The sequence below is a fragment of the Fundulus heteroclitus genome, unplaced genomic scaffold (assembly GCF_011125445.2).
Source record: "Fundulus heteroclitus isolate FHET01 unplaced genomic scaffold, MU-UCD_Fhet_4.1 scaffold_481, whole genome shotgun sequence".
NCBI classification, from domain to species: domain Eukaryota; kingdom Metazoa; phylum Chordata; class Actinopteri; order Cyprinodontiformes; family Fundulidae; genus Fundulus; species Fundulus heteroclitus.
Window position 1 is genome coordinate 38,804 of NW_023396903.1, and position 24,302 is coordinate 63,105.

A 24,302-nucleotide genomic window follows, 5' to 3' on the forward strand; every position below is an offset into this window, starting at 1 on the left:
GTGGCGTCAGTTCATAGTAACTTTAGGATAATATTCCAATAACAACAGGTCGCCAGTGTATCGCAGGCCAACACAGAGACAAACAAGCATTCTCGCACACACTCACACCTAAGGAGAATTTAGAGAAGCCAATTAACCTAACAGTCATGTTTTTGGACTGTTTAAGGAAGCCGGAGTACCCAGAGAGAACCCACACATGCACAGGGAGAACATGCAGACTCCATGCAGAAAGACCCTGGGCAAGGGTAGGACTTCTTGCTGCATGGCAACAGTGCTACCCAGTGCTACCCACTGCACCACTGTGCAGCCCAATGAGGTGAATCAGATTAAATTTGTGTATGAATAACATTCAGGGAATTATTTTGGTGAAAATGAAAAAAAAAATGATAAAAAACATTATATTTTATCTTGCTTTGTAAATCAGGGTGGGATACATTTGCACTGAGGGAACAGAGAGGTTCCCCTCTCCGCACTGTTTGCTCTGACTGCAGGCAGGTTTCAGGACGAGGCAGCTGTCTGTCTGGGCTTGGAGAAGCAATTCTCTCTTCCAAGACAATTATTGCAGAACAATTAGTGCTTTCATGGGAAGTCACCAATAACAGAAGACAGTCGTGACATTTTTTTGCTGTTCACCTTTTTTTTTTATAAAAAGGTTGCTGGATGGGTCTGAAAAGTCACTAAATATAGTGAGAAATTCGTTAAATTGGCAGCAGTGACCAGCTGCTTCTTCAAATTAGATGTATTGCTGCCGCTGTCCTTGTACTTCGCCTCTAAATATTGCAGCAAGCATAATCTGCAGCGCATTTTGGAAAATGCAGCCAGACTGTTGGGCGCTTTCTATCAGTCATGCTTTGCTTACTGGACCAGAGGCTACTGACGTGATCACACTTTTGTTCGTGCAATGCTGTATTCATGTTACCTGACTCCGCCAGATAGATTTGCTCCGCATATCCATCTGGAAACCTTCCGTTGAAGTAATTTTGGGAAGGGGCGAAAATACTGGTTAACTGATTGGCCTATGTTGGTGATAGACGGGCCAAATAAACCAATCAGATTCGCCGTCGCTCGTAACAGAGCAACGACAAAAACACAACCACAAGCCAAGCTACTCTTGCTGCTGCAGGTAAAGGCTCGTTAGCTCAGCAAATAAATACTCTGTAATTCCGATAAAACTTGCTCGATAGCCACGCTAACGCTAGTTTCATCGGCTGAAGCCGCCATGTTCTTTAGACTGAACTGCCGCTCCTCGTTGCGTCACACCTCAACCTGCCTCAAAGCCAACGCTGATTGGACGTTCGTTTGGTGAACGGCTCCAAATTTTCTTTAACGGAGAGTAGCCAGACTGATCTGCGAGTGAAACCTTGAAAGCTTGCGAGATCAGGATGGTCTCACCAGGCTAGTATTCATGTTCAGCATGAAAAATCGCCCAGTCTTCTGATCCCTACTACCAACCGTTGATCTGTGGTGCAAACAATGTGAGTGTGGCCAATCAAAAACTAAAACTAAAAACAAACTTATCCACAAAATATTCAGCTTCACAATGTGTACATGAGTCCAGTTGGCTTTAGTTGCTCTGATAAATTCCGTAGTCTGGGATCCTCAGCAGGTTCAGCTTTTCAGCCGGGGATCCTTAGTGAAACCAGTTAATAGTGAGAACTCTTAAGTCCTAAGGTTGACCTTCTATCACCTGAAGAACATTTCCAGGATTAAAGGACTGACGTCTCAGCAGGATCTGGAAAAACTAATGCATGTGTTTATCTTTAGTAGAACAGATGACTGCAACAGTGTTTTCACAGGTCTGCCTAAAAAGTGGATCAGACAGCTGCAGCTGATGCCCGCGTCCTCACTAAGACTAAGAAAGAAAAAAACATGGACCCGGTTTTGAAGTCCTTCCACTTGCTCCCTGCATGTCAGAGAATAGGCTTTAAAATACTTGTTAGCACCTAAATCAGGGTTTCCGCGGGGCATTAAAAGTCATTAAAAGAATTTTTTTTAAATTAAGGCCTTAATTGGCATTAAAAGTCATCAAATGTGATTATCTGTGGCATTAAAAAAAACTTTTTTTCTAAACAAAACACGGTCATAAAAACAGCTTTGTCAGATACATTATCAGATATAACTGATTACGCGTGTTTGCGCTGAACTATTTCCGGTTGATCGTAAAGCCGTATGTTTTTACAATGTTCGGGAAAGAAGCTTGAGGCGGAGAAGAGCTAGAGAATGGGAAAATGCAAATTTCAACAAAAGTGGGTGGATAATGAGGAATTGGGGACATGGCTGCAGCCTGTCGATGGTAAAGATGACGAAGGATTTTGGCGTGTTTGTAAAAAAAAAAATTAAGGTGCACAATGGGTGTCAATGCTTTACGGTCTCACATGAAGTTGCACAATGTAGTCCAGGGTGTACGCGGGTATAAGGCGTATACCCACTTATTTTTCAGTCAGAATTACGTATACCAACTTCTGGAGCGATATTTGTGCCTTTTGTTTGAGCGCACAGTGAGACAGGTATTCAGCGTTTAAACGTCACGCGCGCTCAAAACTGATAAACTCTTCTCAATCCACTATCCTCGCCCTCAATTGCGTGTCTGCCCTTGACGTGCTACTCCCACGCTCAACACCAGCTGTGCGCGGCTTGCTGGATTATGTCTGTGCGCTCCTGACTTCAAAAACTGTCCTCCTCACCAGCCAATCACAGACAGGTTTCTTTCCATCCAATCATAGTAGGGCTTGCAAATACTGCATTCAGATGGATTGAACGAAAATGCTGCAGCTTTTGTCAGAAATGACTAAACATAACGGTGGTGGGATTGAAGAAAAAACAACAACCAATAAACAGTTTAATATTTTAGCCTAAAATAATTCAGTGAGTTACTAAGTGGGTGTAAAAAATCTTTTTTTGTCTCTTTTCTTTCCAGCTTCTCGGTGATGATGCAAAAGTTTTTTGTGATCATAATCATCATCATTGTCATCATTATTTAAAGAGCACTTTAACAGGAGGTAAAACAAAATCAACACATCTAATAAACATCTAATAAAATGACTTGAGTAAAGACTCAACAGTTTAAAACAACAACAACAATAATAATAAGCTGTTTAAATCCTTAAAAACAAACTGAAGTTCTTTAAACTGAACTTTAAGATAAACAGGCAACCAGTGAAGGGAGGCCAGGATCGGGTAAAATGCTTTATTTTATGTTTTTCCATTAAAAGGTGTGCAGCAGCATTTAAACCAGCTGCAGACATTTGAGTGATGACTGACCGATTCAGAGATAAAGAGAATTACACTAATCCAGCCATGATGACATGAAGGCTTGGAGTAGTGTTTCCATATTTTTGCCTTGAAAGAATAGGTTTTACCTTTGCTTTGTTCCTTAAATGGTAAAAATTACTTAACTGAGGTCCTTTTTTGACTGTCAAGTTTAAAATCACCGTCCATTTTAAAATCGAGGGGCTAAACATTCATTGTCAGGCTGTCTAAATTAACAGGATCAACAGTTCTTTGGGTGTTTCAACTGGTATATTTAACAATTCATGATTTGCAAAGACAAAGAGATTTGAGTTTTGATGGTCTCCTCGTCATTAACTTTATCTTTCTATAGATTCTCTTTCTCATATGCCTTATCATCTAGGTCTATATTAAAAAACCTACAGTAAAGTAATGAAATGTTGATTCTGGATGTAGTGTAGGAATTCCTTCAATATAAACCAAAGAACATTTTACATTACCTGCAAGAAGCTGGATAAAATCTTTAAAGAAAAGAGTCAACAGTATTTTCACACCTCACGTAGTAGCTCAAGTAAATATTTTAATCTAAATGTTTTAGGCTAAATATTTTAGGCTAAAATGAGTAAACCCTAGTAATGGATTTTTGGGTAAACTAAATAAAGCAGTGTTGCATGTCATTGTTTCTAAAACAGCATTTTTCTGCGCTGCGTCTGAAAGGCCAAACATTGAGAGTATAACCACTTCTCCAGGGACCACTACACCACTGCAGACAGCCACAGATCAGCTGCAAGGAGCAGACAACAGCTAACGATGTCAAGTTACTTTTCTGTAACTAACGCAGTCACGTCCGCAGTAGCTACCGCAAACAGCACAGCAGCAGCTGGAGCAAGCTTTACTGCCACTAACGTAGGGAAATCAGACCGTCTTTGAACAACATTTGGATCTAATGCAACACTGCATGCGGAGGTGCTCTGTTGTCTGAACACAGTCATCAACAAGTACTCTATATATATATATATACAGGACTGTCTCAGAAAATTACAATATTGTGATAAAGTTCTTTATTTTCTGTAATGCAATTAAAAAACATGAAATGTCATACATTCTGGATTCATTACAAATCAACTGAATTATCGCAAGCCTTTTATTGTTTTAATATCGCTGATTATGGCGTACAGCTGAAGAAAACTCAAAAATCCTATCTGAAAATATTAGAATATTTCCTCAGACCAAGTAAAAAAAAAATTATAACAGCAAAACAAAATGAAACATTTGAAAATGTCCATTAATGCACTGAGTACTTGGTTGGGAATCCTTTTGCACAGATTAGTGCATGAATGCGGCGTGGCATGGAGGCAATCAGCCTGTGGCATTGCTGAGGTGTTATGGATGCCCAGGATGCTTCAATAGCGGCCTTTAGCTCATTTGCATTGTTGGCTCTGGTGTCTTTCAGCTTCTTCTTCACAATACCCCACAAATTCTCTATGGGGTTCAGGTCAGGGGAATTGGCAGGCCAATCAAGGACAGTAATGCCATGGTCAGTACACCAGTTACTGGTGGTTTTGGCACTGTGGGCAGGTGCCAGATCATGCTGGAAAATGAAATCATCATCTCCATAGAGCTTTTCAGCAGATGGAAGCATGTAGTGCTCTAAAATCTCTTGGTACACAGCTGCATTTACTCTGGACTTGATGAAACACAGTGGACCAACACCAGCAGCTGACATGGCTCCCCAAACCATCGTTGACTGTGGGAACTTCACACTGGATTTCAAGCAACTTGGATTTTGCGCCTCTCCAGCCTTTCTTCAGACTCTGGTGCCTTGACTACCAAATGACATACAAAACTTGCTTTCGTCTGAAAAGAGGACTTTGGACCACTCTGCAACTGTCCAGTGCTTCTTTTCCATAGCCCAAATCAGACACTTCTTCCGTTGTCTTGAGTTCAGAAGTGGCTTGACCATGGGAATACGGCTATTGTAGCCCATTTCCCGGACACGTCTGTGAACAGTGGCTTTTGATACCTGGACTCCAGCTTCAGTCCACTGTCTTTGAAGCTCCCCCGAATTGTGGAAGCGGCTCTTCTTCACAATGCTGTTAAGGTTGCGGTCACCTCTCTTGGTTGTGCAGCGTTTCCTGCCACATTTCCCCCTTCCAACACACTTTTTGTGAATGTGCTTTGAAACTGCACTCTGTGAACAGCCTGCTCTTTGAGAAATTTCTTTTTGTGTCTTACCCTCCTGATGGAGGGTGTCAATGATGGTCTTCTGGACAGCAGTCAGATCAGCAGTCTTCCCCATACTTGTGATTTAGTTTACTGAACCAAGCTGAGTGTTTTTCAAGGCTCAGGAAACCCTTGCAGGTGTTTCGAGTTAATTAGACGATTCAAGTGATTAGTTGAATAGCCTACTAGTATACTTTTTCACGATATTCTAATATTTTGAGATAGGATATTTGGGTTTCTTAAGCTGTAAGCCATAATCAGCGATATTAAAACAATAAAAGGCTTGCGATATTTCAGTTGATTTGTAATGAATCCAGAATGTATGACATTTCATGTTTTTTAATTGCATTACAGAAAATAAAGAACTTTATCACCATATTCTAATTTTCTGAGACAGTCCTGTACAGTATATACTGTATATATATATATATATATATATATATATATATATATATATATATATATATATATATATATATATATATATATGGGGACTTGTTGATGGCATTAAAATTATTTCTACAAGCATTAAAAGAGCATTAAAAAGCATTAAATTATGGTTACTCATTCCTGTATAAACCCTGTACATACATCACAGACTTGTTATCAGTGCTTCAACCCTCCATACCACTCAGGTTTTCTGGCTCCAGCCTATTCAGAACCAGACATGGAGAAGCAGCATTTATTTTCTATACCATGGGTTAAAGTTCTCCGTCGCTGCAATGGATTTCCTTCATTTGGAAAATGAGCACAAATAGTTCCATCTAGACTTTTTATTCAAGGTTTTAAACAGAAGCTGCTCTCAACCAATGAAACCTGGCAGAGCCAAGACATTAGCCAATCAGAAAGAGAGTAGGGCGGGTCTTTGCAAAGCGGACATCTACCAGGCTGAGGTTTATCGGTGTTCAATCATTTTAACTTTTGGAAGAACATCTGAAACTGACCACAGATGGTATGACTGAAAGTAGTTGTGGTCAAAGGGCTTGTTTGGATTTATGTAAACCAGGAAGTCAGAAAGTTCAGCGGATTGAACAGCTGACAACAACTTCCCTCGCTAAGCGTGTCTGGAGGTAGGGTTAGGGTTATTTCCACCTGTGGCCATGTCATCTGTTAGCGTTTATTCCCTCACTTCCAGTAATTTAGCTGATAAACTCGGTGACCAACCTGGGATCTCCTCGCGATTCTCTATTATGTTTTATTTAAAACTCAAAGAGTAACACGCTAGCTCAGGCTAATTTAGCATGACATGCTTTTTTTTTTTTTGTTTTATTTTTTTGAAGAGTCGGAATGTAAAACAATGTCCCGCGTTTGACTGGGTCCGATTCGGATAGCGTAAAGGAAAAAAAGAAAAAAATTTAACATAGACTTTTCTGAAACAAGGAAGGCAGAGGTGCAGTCAGAGCAGCTGTCAGTCAATATGCAGCAGCGTCCACCTCACGAGCAGCTGCGCATCAGGACACTCGTTAAATAAACTGCAGCTACAACATAGACTGGAGAACGGGTTCTACTGAGTGAGGCCAGAGAAAGGCGATTCTGAGAGAGGTTTTATGAAGTTATTTTTTATTGTTACACGGAGTGGAGCGCGATGTGAAGCAACATTGTAGAATCAAGTCGCACCAGAAACAGCTGAAAAAACCTGCTGTGGATCCTTGGAGTTATTTTTACTCCAACCAAAAAACACCTGCCAGACAGACAAGGTACAGTAGCTAAGATTACCTTCAATAATATTTAACTTTACGCAAAAGTTTGATAACATTTTTATAATTAAAAATTGTTCATCGTTAAAAGCAAGTTATGTTTTTTTCTGATAAACTTTAATCAGTTTTATTAAACTTTTTAAAAATGTAACATTCCATCCTTCCATCAATCAATCTATACCTGCATTTTTGTACAGGTGTTATGCAAGCCGTATCTGATGGGGAAACACTGCTTGACACAACACAGGGTCGCGGGGGGCTGGTTACTCTCCAGCAGTCAATGGGCGAGAGGCGGGGACCCAGGGTCCATCCTGGACAGGTCTCCAGCCACAGAGCTAAAATATAACCATTGTATTAAACTTGGAAAACTGACTATTTTAATGTGCGATCTGTGTTAAATTAAAATGTCTGACACCATCATAGTGTTGGTTATGTGTCCTGCATTGTCTAAGGCTGTGGTTGGCCTTGTAGGATTGATTTATATTGAAGTTGAGAGGGAGCCAGAGGAGTTAATGTACTGGTGTGAAGTAGATAATGCAATGATACAAGCTGCTGTCTTTTGTACTAGTTGTAGTTTATGGAGGGTTTTCTGGAGGACAGGGAGGGAAGGGAAGTCAAATTGTAAAGTCAAACAGTGAGTGGACTGTGAGCCAGTTTGGCAAAAGTGTGAAGGAAGAACTTGCTCGATGCTGCAAATATGAAAGTTAACCAGGTAATGTTCTGGATGTGGAAAGTGAAGGAGATGATGGAGAGGGATGACGCCAAGGCTCTGAAGCTGAAAGGTTGGAGAGACACAGGATTGTCAATGGATATTTTTAAAGTTGACTTTGCACAACAAGCAAGTGAGCTTACTAATGTGGCATGATGTCCACGGCCCAGGAATATATGGGCTGACTAGAAAAAACTTTCAGTCAAACTGATTATTTCGCTTTAACCCCTGTCCTATGCTTCACTTATCTGGAACAAACTCCCAGAAAACTGTAAAAGTTTAGGATTGCCTTTGACTGTTCTAGTTCAACTGTTTTACTGAAACATCATTAGTTTAACTTTGTAGTCCAACATTTTTAAATCTTTAACGTTTGCTTTTAGTTTCCATTTTCCTATGTTTTATTTTGTTTTAATTTTCCTGCATTTTATTCTAGCTGATCTACATGATTTTATTCTGTTTTTTGTTTCTATGTTTTAATTATGTAAAGCATGTTGCATTGTCCTTGTACTGAAATGTGCTAAACAAATTGTTTTTCCTTTTCACACCCAAGATGTTGAACTTTTGGATTTTCTCTTTGTTTATTCCACCAGACACCACGAGCTGAACACTCAGCAATGCGGGCTCAGTCTGCACCCAAACCAGGTCATTGTAGGATTTTCCATGTCTGAAATCAGCAGTAACAAAGCACAACTCCAGTCTTCTTGCTGTCAGCTGACCACTGCTTTGTTACGGTCAGTTTCAGTACTGCCTCTCAGAGGAGGAGTGGTTTCTGTGGTAACAAAGGAAAGCTTTGTTCAGGCTGCCTGTTCTTAGAGGAAGATGGCTCACATTCAGCCAAAACAGTTCAGTTTCTGAGAAATGCAAAGTTTTGTTGACACCTGAAACCTTTCAGTCGTCAGTGGAGGATCACCTGTGGGAGTGTTGAATGAAGGAAATCACAAAGGACATCAGGGCGCCTTAACGGTTTGGCTCTGGAATTACTAAGGGAGTAATTATACCAGCTGCGTTTGTCTCGGAACCAAACCCTGACACCAGAAACATCATAATCACATCAAGAAGTCTGCGGAGGAAAGAAACCGAAACAGAATGATGAGCAATCTGGAAGTCCAACCACATCGTGATTCAGACACAAACATGCTGGTTTCTAAGAGATGATTGATGCCTGGAAACTTTCCAGAAATGTATGTGTGTACATGACATGCCTACATTTCCAAACATGGAGATAGAAGTGACAGCAGCATGTCTCCTTTAGGTCTGGAAGGAAAAACCAGTCCCAGACAGGAAAGTTAAACTTCATTTTTTCATCAGGTGCTGGAGGTGGAGCCAACCTTCTGTGTTTCTAAGCAGATCTGACTTTAAGTGGAAACTTTTAAAATCTAAAGAGTGTTTACTTCGTGTAAAAAAAAATGTTCATAGTTTTATTTCCAAAAGTGATGATAGAGTTTAACTGGTTTAATAAAAAAATATAAAATTTTTATTCTGCTACTGGGGATAAATATGTACCTTAAGTATAAACACTTAAATGCAAAGACTATTGAATATTTTTTACTTTAAGTCACTTTTTACATTTTTTATTAAAGTGACCCTTCAGATCAGCTTTAATTTTAAAATGAGCACTGCAATTTGTTGTCATCATCAGTCAAAGTGTGGAAAGAGCACAAACTCTTTGTGGATTATTGCCATCATCAGTTCTGGCTTATTGATCCTGGGTGTGAGCATTTATTATCGCAGATTCTATTTTTCTAGCCCTGCTGTAAGTCTGTGAAAATTTGAGATCATCACTAAGATTAAAATGTTGGACACGAGAGCTGGAGACTGATGTTTGTGTTTCCAATGTGGCTTTCAGATTTCATTCAGCAAACATATTCAAAACAACATTAAACATGGTCTGAACTCACTTATCTGACCACAGTTTTTACAGAACCTCAGACACCTGAGACCGGACCATTGAGACCAGTATAATAGATGGTCTGAATGGACAGTTCTAGCCAAAGTTTATGTATAACTTGAGAGACAAGTTGTCAGAGACTAACAGCCTCCTCTACTTTCACTTCTGAGATATTTGTTTAAAGTTACCAAGCTTATACAGAGTCATACCTCTATTGAGCAACTTCCAATGCTGCATCACTTACTAAGGAAAGTGTAATCATATTTTGAGGATGCCAGAATTTTAGGGGAATGGATGGATGGACAGAGGTCTCACTCTGTGGAAGTTTGGCAGCTGTACTAAAAAGAAGCCTAACATTATATTTAATTTCTTCTTTTAAAGATGAAAAATAACTTTGTGAAGGGTTTTTTTATACAACAGCAGACTATTTTTCCAAATAAAGCAGGATTTTTCTAGATGTCTAGAGTGGCATTTTCTCTCCAGTTTACCTTTTGTGTTTTAAGGTACACAGCTCTGAATTAAGCCAGGGAGCTAGCCTCCTTTTTCAAGGGGACTAAATTCTCTAGTGAAACACGCAATGAGGGAGTAACACTCAAAAAGAGCATAAATTTGTGAAAGGTAAGTCATTAAAATCCTTCCCGCTGAAATGCTTTTCTGTGATACTGTGGGGATTAAAAATGCAACTGGCATTTCAAAAACTGTTTTTTCTGACCAGCTACTATAATGACAGTTTCTTCCAGGGACAAGGCAAGGCAAATTTATTTATATAGCACAATTCAGTACAGAGACAATGCAAAGTCCTTTACATTATTAAAATATAGGAAAATAAAACAGTATAAAAGCAAGTAGCAATAAAATGTAGAAACAAAAAAGAACATTAAAAACAGTAAAACAGTTTAACTAGAACAGTCAAAAGGCAATCCTAAACAAATGTGTTTTTAATCTTGATTTAAAGGAACTCAGGCTTTCCGCACCTTTACAATTTTCTGGAAGTTTGTTCCAGATAAGTGGAGCATAGGAACTAAATGCTGCTTCTCCATGTTTGGTTCTGGTTCTAGGTATGCAGAGTAGACTGGAGCCAGAAGACCTGAGTGGTCTGAAAGGTTGATACACCGATAACAAGTCTGTGATGGATTTAGGAGCTAAGCCATTTAGGGATTTATAGACTAACAGAAGTATTTTAAAGTCTATTCTCTGAGATACAGGGAGCCAGTGTAAGGACTTTAGAACTGGTGTGATGTGCTCTACTTTCTTAGTCTTAGTGAGGACGCGGGCAGCAGCGTTCTGGATCAGCTGCAGCTGTCTGATCCACTTTTTAGGCAGACCTGTGAAAACACCGTTGCAGTAATCAATTCGACTAAAGATTAATGCATGGATTAGTTTTTCCAGATCCTGCTGAGACATCAGTCCTGTAATCCTAGAAATGTTCCTCAGGTGATAGAAAGCCAACCTTGTAACTGTCTTTAGATGCTTTTGAAGGTTCAGGTCTGAGTCCATCACTACACCAAGGTTTCTGGCCTGATCAGTGGTTTCTAGCTGAAGCGACTGAAGCTGTGTGCTAACTTTTGATCTCTCCTCTATTGGTCCAAATGTTATTAATTCAGTTTTGTTTTTATTCAATTGGAGAAAGTTTTGGCACATCCATGCATTGATTTCTTCTAGGCATTTACTCAGTGCCTGAACTGGTTCATAGTCACCTGGTGACATGGTGATGTAAAGCTGTGTGTCGTCTGCATAGTTATGGTAGCTGATGTTGTTGTTTTTTATTATCTGAGCAAGAGGGAGCATGTAGATATTGAAGAGGAGGGGACCCAGAATGGACCCTTGGGGAACCCCACATGTGATTTTTGTCATCTTTGATGTAATGTTACCTACTGATACAAAAGATTCCCTGTTCTTTAAGTAGGATTTAAACCAGTTGAGAGCTGTACCAGAGAGGCCGACCCAGTTCTCCAGGCGCTCTAACAGAATGGAGTGATCGACAGTATCACTGCTGCACTGAGGTCCAATAGAACCAGCACGGTGGTTCCTCCACAGTCTGTATTTCTATGGATGTCATTAAACACTTTGATCAGGGCAGTCTCTGTACTGTGGTGAGCACAGAAGCCAGACTGGAAAACATCAAAGCGGCTGGTCGTTGTTAAGAAGGTGTCTAATTGTTGAAACAGCTTTTTCAATAATCTTACTGATAAAGGGGAGGTTTGAGATAGGCCTGTAGTTCAGAGAACTCTATTAAAATAAACTCAAATATTATCTAAAGAATGGTCAAACAGCACAGGGTTATGCTGAAAATGCCCCCCCATTCAATGGCATGCCAGCTCAAGGTCCAAAGTATGAAGTCCAGAATGAGTAGGTCTGCGTGTGCTTTAAGTAAAGTGAACTGAGTCTAAGATATAACGTAATGCTACATATAGCTTATAATTTTCACTGCCAACATGAATGTTAAAATTACCCACTATAGGAATTAGGGATGGGGAAATCGTCCCTATTCCCAAGGGAAAAGGACAGTGCTAGTCCATCAAGCCGTTGGGGTCCCGGCACCTGAGGAGGCCATTGGTGCTTCTGTGTATAGGCATCTTCTATTTTGGTAGGTTTAGTTTTGTTTGTCCTAACCCTAACCCTACGAATGTTTTAACTAAGAATACAACTCAGGGAGGGTTTACTGAATGGAAAACAATTACCTAAGCAAAAAATTAAATATCTGATTTTATTACTTATGAATTTATAGCCTTTTTAAATTGATGTTTTTAATCAATTCATCTTTTATTAGATTTTAATTCACCCATGGACGTTTTTGTGGTAAGGTTAGGGTTTTCAAATCATAGACCCCAAATCAATTAAATAAATTTGTATCTGGTTTTAGTTATTCATGAATGAAATTGTCTGTTAATGCAGTGAAATTAATTTCAATGAATTAAAATGAATGAACTAAAAGAGGTTTCCAAAATGGAAACTATTTTTCCAAAAAATTTAAAAAATATATTTTTTATCTTTGTATTGTTCTTGGTCTTTGTCAGTTTTTTTATTTTTTGTATTTTCTTCTATTTTAAACAAGAATTGAAAAGTTAAAGTAGTGCTCTTGCAATACGGCATTTCAACCAATTAAAGGTCCTCTTCAGGTAAAGCACACTCTTCACCAGATCTCATCTGCTTAAACCCAGAGTGGGGTGTATCTTCACCAATCAGAGTAGAATCAGTGGGATCTTCAAGTAGTGATTTAACAATATATCCATCCACATTGATAAATTGATTAGATGACTGACGGTCCAATTACATCCATGCAAAAGGAAAATATCAATCCATATTGTAATTTTTGAGATGCACCTTTTTTTGAAATTCACAAAATAAACAGAAAAATATGGAAATTAATGTTTTAAAAAACATAAATTAATATTTAAACGCCTGCATAGAAATAAAATAGTTAAATCATATTTGTTTTTGTTGTGAGTTAATATTAGTAATGTTAATGTTAGATGGGCAGATGACATCACATCATATCAATCACATCGATCGGATATTGTAACACAGGGATGGGCAACTTCCATGATAAAGAGGGCCAAATTTTTTTTAGCAAGACCATTGGAGGGCCACATGACGCACTTCAAATAATTGGATATGAAAGACGCTACAAATGATTCTCAATAAGAACAAATTTTGTACGAATTTATATCTGTATTTTTACTGCACCAATATACAACTATATTCTGCATATAAATGCATTTTAATATGTCCTTAAGCAAAAGAGAAACAGTTTGCTTTAAAAAAAGTGCAAAAAGGAATTTGAACTCTTTAATATCAAAGAACAAAAAGTTTGCTTAAAAACTGATTACAAATAGTGTATGTATAAAATAAATACATTTTAACATGTCTATAAGAAACAAAGACAAAACATTTGCTTTAAAAAAGTGCAAAACTGAACTCATTTATAACAAAGAACAAAAAAGTAAAAAAAAAAACTGATTGCAAATAGCTCACATTCAATAATAGTAAAAAACTAGACCACAGAGGCCCAACATTAATAAAGGCTAATGAGAGACCTGTGGTTTGGCCTGCTGGCTCACAATGGATTGGATGTCAATGTCAATTTTTGTGGTCCCAATGCGCATCAAATGAAACAGTGTTTCATCGGTGAGTCTGTTTCTCTCTTTGGATTTTATGTGCTTCGTGGTGGAAAAACTGCTCTCGCAAATGTAAGTGCTCCCAAACATACTGGCCATTGAAAGGGCAAAATCTCGGAGACGTGGAAAACGGGCTTCAGGAAGAAGTCTCCAAAATGAAATTCCCCTCTCGTTGCGCTTTGCTTGAAAAAACGGGTCTGCCTGCAGCTCGCAGAGTTCGAGCTGCAGCTCCGATGGTTGTGCGCTAACCGCAGCAGAAAGGGGGTCTGTGAATAGCGCAATTCGTGGTTGCATCTCGTGAAAATCTTGGAAACGATTGTTGAATTGCTCCTGTAATTTTTCAAGGTCTGCTCTGTATTTCTGGATTTGTATTTCGCACTGGGGGCTCTCTTTGCGAATCTCAGCGCATGCGGGAAAATGTGCCAGATTTGCAGGAGGGGAAGAAAAGCCATCAATGAAGAGCCCAAGTTTGCGCTGAAATGCGGTCATGTGAGAATAGAGATCACACACTGTTTGATCTCTCCCCTGTAAGAGTGTGTTGAGGTGATTGAGGTGCGCGCTGATGTCTGTCAGAAAGGCCATGTCACAAAGAAACTTTGTATCTTTTAGCTTTCCGCAGTATGCACTTGCATCGCCACTAATGCTGTTCTCCAAGAACGCTGGTATTTCCGAGCGCAGTGCAAAAAAACGCTCCAGACACTTTCCTCGACTCATCCACCTGATATCCGTATGAAGTTGTAAGTCCCCATACTCGGTATCCACTTCATCCAGAAAGGTGATGAACCTCCGGTGACATAGCGATCTGTTCCCTCCTCTGATGATATTAGTGACTTTTGTCACCAAATCCATGACGTGGCCAAAGTTTAATGTCTTTGCGCAGAGGGCTTCCTGGAAAGATTAGAAAAAAATAGTTGCGGTTATAAAATATATTGTTTGTATGTGGTTCTATTTTATGTAACCACGGCACAACAGTTCTACAGTAGCCTACATCTCACAATTAATATGACGCTACTCACCTGATGGATGATGCAGTGCAGTATAGGGCAGTTTACTCCGCTCTGCCTGAGTAGCCCGGCGAAACCTCGGTGTCTTCCCTGCATCGCAGGTGCGCCATCCGTAACAACAGCTGACAGCTTTTCAAAGCCACCGTATTCACCCACAGCACCGGTAACGGCGTTGAATATATCGCTGCCTTTCAGTAGTGTCGTGCAGAGATGCAAATTTCAGTAACTCCTCATGCACATAAAATGAATTGTCAATCGTTCTCGCAAAAACCAGCAGTTGGCTGATATCCGTCACATCTGTACTCTCATCCAAAGCTAATGAGAAGTATTTGCAGTCCTGCATGACTTGTTTCATTTTTACATCGACGTGATCGTGGATGCGTGTTACTGTGCGTCGGGACAAGGACACAGCTTCAAAATGTTTAGCTATGTTGTTGTCACCAAATGCTTTGGCCATTTTCACCGCGCACCTCTTAACAACTTCTCCATCCGACAGTGGCTTCTTTGCCCTGGCAAGTTCGAGTGCCACATCATAAGACGCTGTGATGGCTGACTCCTGACACGTCGTAGCTTTTGTGAAAAAGTGCTGCTGTTTACATTCTTTTGCTTTGAGGTCAGCTACTACAGCGGTTCTGGCAGCTCCAGTGTATTTCTCAAATTTAACTTTATGCAAGGTGTTGTAATGTCGGCCTAAATTATAATCTTTCAGGGCTGATAATGTCTCCAAGCAAACTAGACACATTGGCTTTCCTTTGAATTCGGTGAAAAGGTACTCTTCTTCCCATTTTCTCTGAAAAATGCGATTTTCTCGGTCAAGTTTTCTCTTGATGCCGCTGCTCGTTGCCATGGCTCCCGACTCTTTCTCTCTGTTGCAAAGCGGCCCGTGCCCGCTATTGTTTGGGCACGGTGCGCCTCTATCGGTCAAAAGTAGAATTACATTTTTTTTCTTTTTTTTTTTTATTAATAAATTATTATTGATCTATTCGCGGGCCGCACTGACTGATGACGAGGGCCGTGTGCGGCCCCCAGGCCGCCAGTTGCCCATCCCTGTTGTAACAGAATGTGATATCAGCAAAAATTGTATTGTCATCCAAACAAATCAATATGATGTGGATAAAGCTTTATTTATACCTGCCCTCTGCATGTGTGATATCTGTTTTTTGAGGGGGTTCAGGCTTAAAACATAAATGTGACACATTCTTGTTTAGACCATGTCACTACAGGAGGATGACATAACATTTAATTTTTTGGTGAACCAAAAAATAAAATGTTTTGTTAATAAAATTCCTTCTTAGCCCTCATAATAGGGTTAGGAAAGAAGCTCATTTAAATAAAACATGTCAACTCTAAAAATCTAGCTGTTAAAATCAGCTCAAGGGTGCTAAATGAACTATTTTTAACATTTATAAAATATTCATTAACTTATTCTATTTTTAAACATTTTTCATGAATTCTTGTTCTGAAAAGGTTCAATTCAATATATATAGCGCCAATTCATGAAACATGTCATCTCGAGGCACTTTACAAAGTCAAATCAATCATATTATACAGATTGGTCAAAAATTTCCTATATAAGGGAATCAGTTGATTGCTTTAAAGTTCCGACAAGCAGCATTCACTCCTGGAGAAGCGTAGAGCTACAGGGAGAGTCGTCTGCATTGTTGATGGCTTTGCAGCAATCCCTCATACTGAGCAAGCATAAAACGACAGTGGAAAGAAAAACCACCCATTAGCGGTAAGGAAAAACCTCCGGCAGAACCGGACTCAGTATGAACGGTCATCTGCCTCGACCGACTGGGGTTACAGAAGACAGAGCAGAGACACAACAAGAGAAACAAAAAAGCACAGAAGCACACATTGATCTAGTAATCTGTTCTACATTAGATGGTAGTAGCGGGTGAGCCGTCTTCTCTGGATGATGTCACAGTTAACAGAACGCCAGACCAGGTGTACCTACTAAAAAAGCTGAAATGACACACAGTTCATTTGTCAGTTCAAATAATTTAACTTCAAAACCTACTAAATACCACTCTTTCCTGGTCTGACATATTAATTTATAGGCAAAAACTTATAGGAGCCTGATTTTAAATGCTCATTTAAAAGAAAAGTAGTCAGATGGATTTAAAGGGTTTTTGCATCTGAACTCTTAATATTGATAACTAACTTGCTAAAATCGGATAAAAAAATCCTTACAAATATTTTGTGTTTCAGGCAACGGCGTCAAGGGGAAAGCATTCGAAGAAGTGCGAAGAGAAAACTGAAAAAACAGATTGAAATATTAGAGGCACAGCTCAAAAAAGAGAAAAGTAAAACTGAGAAATATAAGAAGAGGTACAATCGGGCCAAGAAAGAAAGTCCGTCCAAATCACCACGTACAAAAGTCAATGCTTTGTTGGCACGTCAAAAAGTGAATTCAGATAATCCTAGGAGACCAGAAATGATTGAAGTAAAGCACATTGGAGAGTGGTGCGTTGTTAATTATGACAATGAAGCATACCCAGGTATCATCATGGATGCAGAAGGGCATAGTGTGAAAGTTAAGTGTATGCAATGCCATGGCATAAACCTGTTCAAATGGCCAGGTATTCTGGACAACATCTGTTGGTACCATGACTGGCAGGTACTTTGCCTAATACCAGAACCACAGGCTCTGAACAAGCGCTCTTTACAGATTGAAGCGCCTGCGTGGAAGTATGTGGAACAGCAACTGCAGAACTGAGCGAGCCATGTCTCTTCAGAAAGGGAGAGACTGTTTGGAGATGCTTCCAAGTGATCTTTCTGAAATATTCAGTTTTTTCAAATCAACTGTTCTCCGCTTGAAAAATGTTTTCTTCTTGTTCTACAGTTGAATGTTTGACTTTCACTGTGCAGAGTTTTACGCTAGAAGGCCACATTAATGTCTCATTTTGGGCATCTTTATTCAGTGGCTGCATGCAGGTAGAGTGGATCAAAATTAGTCTGTTTGACTGATACATGGGAAAAGGCATTTTTTACACAAATTTCTTGCATTGTTCCTTGCATTTATGGGGCCATTCAATGACATTCCACAACATGTCCACCCTGTCATGTCTCTGTCCACCCTGTTATTTTCATGTTCTATGAAAATAAACAAATTATTTCCACAAGTTAGCAAAATCTTTTGTGTGATTCCTTTATAAGCAAATAAGGGCCAAATAGTATTGTTTGAAAATTTGACCAGATATCTTTATTGTTAGATTTTATTTAGAAAAGAAAATACAACTCTCGCAGATTTTATAGAGAAACAAATAGTTTGCCATTATTTCATTATTATCCAAATACTTTTCCCATTAACTAAAATATATTGTTGAGAAAGGGACTAAATAGTTTTCTGAAAATGTACATTTTATAATCACTATGTAATTACAATGTATTTACTCTGTTTTAAAATTGTCCATGACAGGATGGACATATTTTGCTGTTTGCATGTAAATTGTCTGCTTGCAGTTAATTTATAAAAAGTGTGGGAGCTTGACCAATATGTATTTCTAACAGCATAACATATACTTAATACAATATATATGAAGGTCAATGGAAAATCTAAGCTTTTTTTGGGGGTGGGGGGGGTCTCAGGGGGGTGGGGGGGGTCTCAAAGGCACCCCACGGTGATATTGACTCAGGAAAGGAATATAAGGCATGTTTCTAAGGACATGTTCATTGAGAATGTCCAGATTCTCCTGTTCAGAGAGCGGGAGGTCAGTAGAATAATTAACTAATGGAATCCAGACCTCCGCGTAGGGGAACTGTCTCTTGGCCAATCTAAGGGCCCCCTGCAGATTCTTTATAGTGGTCTCTTTGCTTTTGTCCCCCCGGCTGTTGATCCCAAAAGCTAATATGATTTTTTCTACTTGCAGGTCTGCCGGTGGCACAGTCTTTTCCAGAATCGCCTGTGCGTGTCTAAAATGGGCCCCCGGGAAGCTATCCACCTGCAAATCTGGAATGCTGAATCCTGGGAATAATGCCACATTGGAGTCCCCTAGGATCAGCCACTTTTTTCAACCTCCAGACTCCCCTCAGTCATTTTCCTCTGTGTGTTGTGATGTCTTGTTGGCCAAAAGAGAGCAGGGGTCAGGAGATGGGGTACGGTACGGGGGGTGATCAACGGGTTCATCTTCTCCTGAAGAATTTGACTCCCGGTCCTGGTTTTCCCGTCTGGCCTGCCTCTGTCTTTTCTCCTCTCTCTCCTCTTCTTCTTGCAACTCATCAAAAAGAGCCTCCGATTCGGGGTACTCTGATTGTTGAGGAGGCATGGATTGTGGGATGGGAGGTTCCACGGTCTCTGTCTCAAAGTCCTTCGCAGGTGTCTCCAATCTGAGAGATTTACGAGGTGGCCTTTGTTCCAAGGGCGTAGCTGGCAGTCTGTGGTCAGCCGTCCTCATGGGTGTGGGGTTCTGACACCCTCTGTCTGTCATAGTTGCGACAGAAACTGCATTACATCTCACTGGTTGAGGCGAGGCCCCAGGTATGGATTGCAGGGTCCGCTGTTCCTGTGTGTCAGCCCCCATGCTTTGTGCCTGTGATGTTGTCTCAGGAGGAGCATGTGCAGTAGCTGAATCCGGGATGGTGGTATGGGTCATGATCAGATTTTCAGTTTTTTGGATTTCTTGTTGCGTGACCCGTTTTAAATTGCTGTTTGCCCATCGAACCGCCACCTTGAAAGCGGTCTTCCAGTCCGTGGTCAGATGAGTCGAAAGATCCACAAGGAGCTCCTCCAATCTGTCCTCATAATGATCCCTCAGGATGAGGTAAGTATTAAAACCCCAGTTTTTGGCATTCCCAATAATGAGGTCCCGTGTATGTTGTGTAGGGGCCGCTGGTTTGATGATTTCAGTGAGTACCTCAACCATTCGGGAGATCATTCGGGGCTCGGGTTTTCCAGGTTCCCTAGGAACCTGTTCCAAGTGGTGGACTGATTTGACGATGGCATAGATTTTTCGTACCATCAGTCCAAATGCTCCATGTCTCTTGGGGGAGGTTGGTAAAATCCTCCGCGAACCACCGTGGCGTAAGTAAATAGCTGTGGGTTCCTACGCTGAGGGCGGGGTCGTCCGGGCCTCCAGCGTAGAAAAGCAAATGAGGTTACAATAAAGCCGGCTTCCCGACGGCCGCGGCTGCCCTGGAATCCCCATCGACCAATCGGCGGTGACGACCCGAAACTTTGTTCGGTCACACCGTTCCTACCCTACCCCAACTTTCCTACCCCAATTCCTAACCCCAACTTGACCCTACCATACCCACAATCTAAACCTAAATTATAGGAAAAATATAAAAGGAAAATGAGGCTAAACTAAATTCTAATCCGAACTATATAAAACGGGGCTAAAACTTATTGGTAGAATAAAAACCTATCAGACTAAAAGGAGAAGATAATTGGATAAACAGAGACACAATTGGTTTTAAGAAAAATTTATTAAAAGGATACAAAGTATACATATGGGGGTAATGAAACATAAAACAAATGATAGAAGGACAAAATTCCAGGACCTTGGGTTTAGATCTGCCTCGGGGAGGGTATGGAGCAGTCATGGCCAGTGCATTCCCGTCTCTGTCACCAAAGGTGACACAGCGTAATTTTGTTTCCCCTAACCCTAACCCCAAACTTACCTTAGAATACTTACCCTAAAAAAATTACCTTAGAATACTTACCTTAGAAGGCGGACTTCCTGTTTGCGGTAAGGCGTATTGCGTCACTTCCTGTTGTTGCTGTGTGAACGACGGAGCTTTGCTCCAGGCTCTCTCGCTTTTTATCTTTAAACCTCTTTGCTGTAACATCTGTTTCCAAACATAAGCACTTTTAAAACATTGTCTGTGGCTGCTCATCACGTTTGGGAACTCCTCGTGTTTCACACGGTTTGTTCTTTGGCGTGGTAATAGGGCGTTAGCCTAGCTTTAGCCTAGCGTTAGCCTAGCGGTAGCCAAGCCTTAGCCTCATAATGGCTTCTCCGGCTCTGACTAAGTCTCCTATCTGCTGCTCTCTGTGTCAGATGTTCAGTTATTCCTCTGCCTCCTTTAGTGATGATGGTACATGTAATAAATGTAGTGTTTTTGTAGCTTTGGAGGCGAGGGTGTCAGAATTGGAGACCCGGCTCCGTGCTGTTGAAAAACCAGCTGATAGCCGCTCTTTTGCTAGCGCGGAGCCGCATAGAGTAACTTCACGTAGCGAACCTAAAGCAGTAGCACCCGAGCAGCCTGGTAACCAGGCTGGCTGGGTGACAGTTCGTAGGAAGCATAGCTCTAGATTACAGACCCCAGATCACCACCAACCCATCTGCGTTTCTAATAAATTTTCCCCTCTGAGCGACAATCTCGCCGAGGAGCCGACCTTAATTATTGGCAGCTCCATAATGAGAAATGTGGCACTAAAGAAACCAGGGACCATAGTTAAATGCCTACCAGGGGCTAGAACAGGCGACATAGAATCCTACCTAAAACTACTGGCTAAGGATAAGCGCAAATACCGCAAAATTGTTATTCACGCTGGCGGTAATGACACCCGGTCACGCCGATCAGAGGTCACCAAAGTTGGTGTTGCTTCGGTTTGTGAGTTTGCTAAAACTATGTCGGACTCTGTAATTTTCTCTGGTCCCCTGCCTGATCTGACCAGTGATGACATGTTTAGCCGCATGTCATCATTCAACCGCTGGTTGTCTAGGTGGTGTCCAGAAAACGACGTGGGCTACATTGATAACTGGAGAACTTTCTGGGGAAAACCTGGTCTGATCCGGAGAGACGGCATCCATCCTACTTTGGAGGGTGCTGCTCTTCTTTCTAGGAATCTGGCCGGATTTATTAGTTCTCCTAAATGCTGACAACCCAGGGTCCAGACCAGGAAGCAGAGCCGTAGTTTAACACACCTCTCTGCAGCTTCTGTACTGTTACCCACCCATTACCCTATTGAGACGGTGTCTTTCCCACGGCCAAAACTTAACAGATCAAAAACTGATCTAAAAGGAACAAATCATAAAAACCTAATAAAAATCAATATGGTTCACCTTAAACCTAAAAATAAAATAATAAAATGTGGTCTATTAAATATAAGGTCTCTCCCTCCAAAGACTTTGTTAGTTAATGAATTGATTTCTGATAATCAGATTGATTTGTTTTGTCTCACAGAAACCTGGCTACAAGAGGACTACGTTAGTATAAATGAGTCAACCCCCTCCAGTTATTCAAATTTCCACATTCCCAGATCTGTGGGAAGAGGAGGAGGAGTGGCAACTATCTTTCAGTCTGATTTATTAATTAGTCCCAGGCCAACTAATAATTACAGTTCTTTTGAACATTTAACCCTCAGTTTCCCTCATCCAAACTGCAAAGCAATAAAACCTCTTCTGTTTGTTGTTTTGTATCGTCCACCAGGCCCTTACACTCAGTTTTTGGATGAGTTGTCAGATTTCTTATCTGATTTGGTGTTAAATACTGATAAGGTTATTATAGTGGGTGATTTTAACATCCATGTTGACACTGAATGTGATAACCTTAGTGTAGCCTTTAAAACTATCCTAGATTCAATTGGTTTTGCTCAAAATGTGCATGAACCGACGCACTCTCGGCTCCATACTTTAGACCTTGTGCTGACATATGGCATTGATTGTGAAGAATTAACAGTATTCTCTCACAACCCTGTCCTGTCTGATCATTTTTTAATAACATTTGAGTTTAATCTAACTGAATTCTCCACCCCCAAAAGAGGGTTCCATTATAGTAGATTTTTATCGGATAATGCTGTATCAAAACTTAAAGAGTCTGTCCCCTTTTTAATATCCTCAGTATTGCAGAAATGCCCTGTAGATGGCAGCATTGCTGTTTCTTCCCATTCACAAATCGATACCTTTGCTAACAATGTGACTTCCTCATTGCGTTCTGCATTAGACAATGTAGCTCCCTTGAAAAAGAAGGTGATTATTCACAGGAAGCTGGCTCCTTGGTTTAATTCAGAGCTGCGTTCCTTGAAGCACAATGTTAGGAAATTGGAGAGAAAATGGCGCTCTACACACCAAGAGGAATCCTACTTAATCTGGAGGGACAGACTATTGTTGTATAACAAGACCCTCCGCAGAGTTAGAGCAGCATATTTTTCATCATTAATTGAAGAGAATAAAAATAATCCTAGATTTCTCTTTAGTACAGTTGCCAAACTTACCCAGAGCCACAGCTCTGTTGATCCATCCATTCCCTTAGCTCTTAGTAGTAATGATTTTATGGGATTCTTCATAAATAAAATTGATGCCATTAAAAATAAAATAATTGGCATCCTCCCAAACATGATTACCTCGTCCTCAGTAAGTGAGGCAGCATTGGAGGAATCTTTAGAATCTGTGCAGTGTTTGAACTGTTTAGAAGCAGTAGAGCTTTCTGAGCTATCTAAAATTTTAGCTTCATCTAAACCTTCTACCTGTATGTTAGACCCAATCCCAACCAAGTTGTTTAAGGACATATTCCCTTTGATCAGTGGCACTATTTTAGACATGATTAATCTATCCTTAGTAAATGGATATGTACCACAGGTTTTGAAAGTAGCTGTTATTAAACCTTTACTTAAGAAACCTTCTCTTGATCAAGATGAGTTAGTAAATTACAGACCTATATCTAATCTTCTTTTCTTATCTAAAATTCTTGAGAAAGTAGTTGCTAATCAACTTTGTGAACATTTACAAAGTAATGACCTACTTGAGGAGTTTCAGTCAGGCTTCAGAGCTCATCATAGCACTGAAACAGCTCTGGTGAAGGTCACTAATGATATTCTCATGGCCTCAGATAATGGACTTGTGTCTATACTTGTCCTGTTAGATCTCAGTGCTGCGTTTGATACAGTTGATCACAATATTCTCCTACAAAGACTTGAACATACTGTAGGGATTAAGGGGAAAGCATTAGGCTGGTTTAAATCTTATCTGTCAGACAGATTCCAATTTGTTCATGTTAATAATAAATCTTCCTCAAACTCTAGGGTCACCTGTGGAGTACCACAGGGTTCAGTCCTTGGACCAATTCTCTTTACTATATATATGCTTCCGATAGGCAAAATTATCAGACAGCATGGGATTAATTTCCACTGTTATGCTGATGATACTCAGCTATATTTATCTATAAATCCTGATGAATCCAATCAATTACTTCGACTGCAGTCATGTCTTGATGACATCAAAAGCTGGATGACTTTAAATTTCCTGCATCTAAATTCTGACAAGACCGAAGTTTTAATCTTTGGGCCAGAGTCCTCAAAAAATAAACTTCTTAACCAATCACTTAATCTGGGTGGCATTAATCTGGCCTCTGGTAATAAAGTAAAAAATCTTGGTGTTATTTTTGACCAAGACATGTCATTTAAATCCCATATTAAACAGGTTTCCAGAGTTTCCTTTTTTCACCTCCGGAATATCGCCAAAATTAGAAACATTCTGTCCAGGAGTGATG

General features: G+C 40.2%; 2 protein-coding genes across 5 annotated transcripts in view; one reads left to right on the top strand and one right to left on the bottom strand.

Annotated features, from left to right (window-relative positions):
* Positions 1-18,821, top strand: part of jakmip3 (Janus kinase and microtubule interacting protein 3) — a gene marked incomplete at its 5' end in the record, with an annotated part of 52,733 nt that extends 33,912 nt beyond the window's left edge. For 2 of the 4 annotated variants that reach the window (XM_036132232.1, XM_036132236.1), the window contains 1 exon segment: positions 8,448-9,664. 4 annotated transcript variants of the gene reach the window in all.
* LOC118560784 (general transcription factor II-I repeat domain-containing protein 2A-like) lies at positions 13,609-15,053 on the bottom strand. Its single transcript, XM_036132237.1, has 2 exons — positions 14,880-15,053; positions 13,609-14,751 (listed from the first exon to the last, which is right to left on the bottom strand). The coding sequence occupies exons 1-2, from the start codon at positions 14,961-14,963 to the stop codon at positions 13,771-13,773; spliced, it is 1,065 nt and encodes a 354-aa protein (XP_035988130.1). The 5' UTR covers positions 14,964-15,053; the 3' UTR covers positions 13,609-13,770.
* Positions 18,822-24,302: the final 5,481 nt, after the last annotated feature.

Excerpts from the sequence above, each read along its gene's own strand:
- LOC118560784 (XM_036132237.1), bottom strand. The coding sequence starts at position 14,963 with ATGCAGGGAAGACACCGAGGTTTCGCCGGGCTACTCAGGCAGAGCGGA. Across the intron at positions 14,752-14,879 it reads TGCACTGCATCATCCATCAG|GAAGCCCTCTGCGCAAAGAC; the intron begins GTGAGTAGCGTC and ends TAATCTTTCCAG.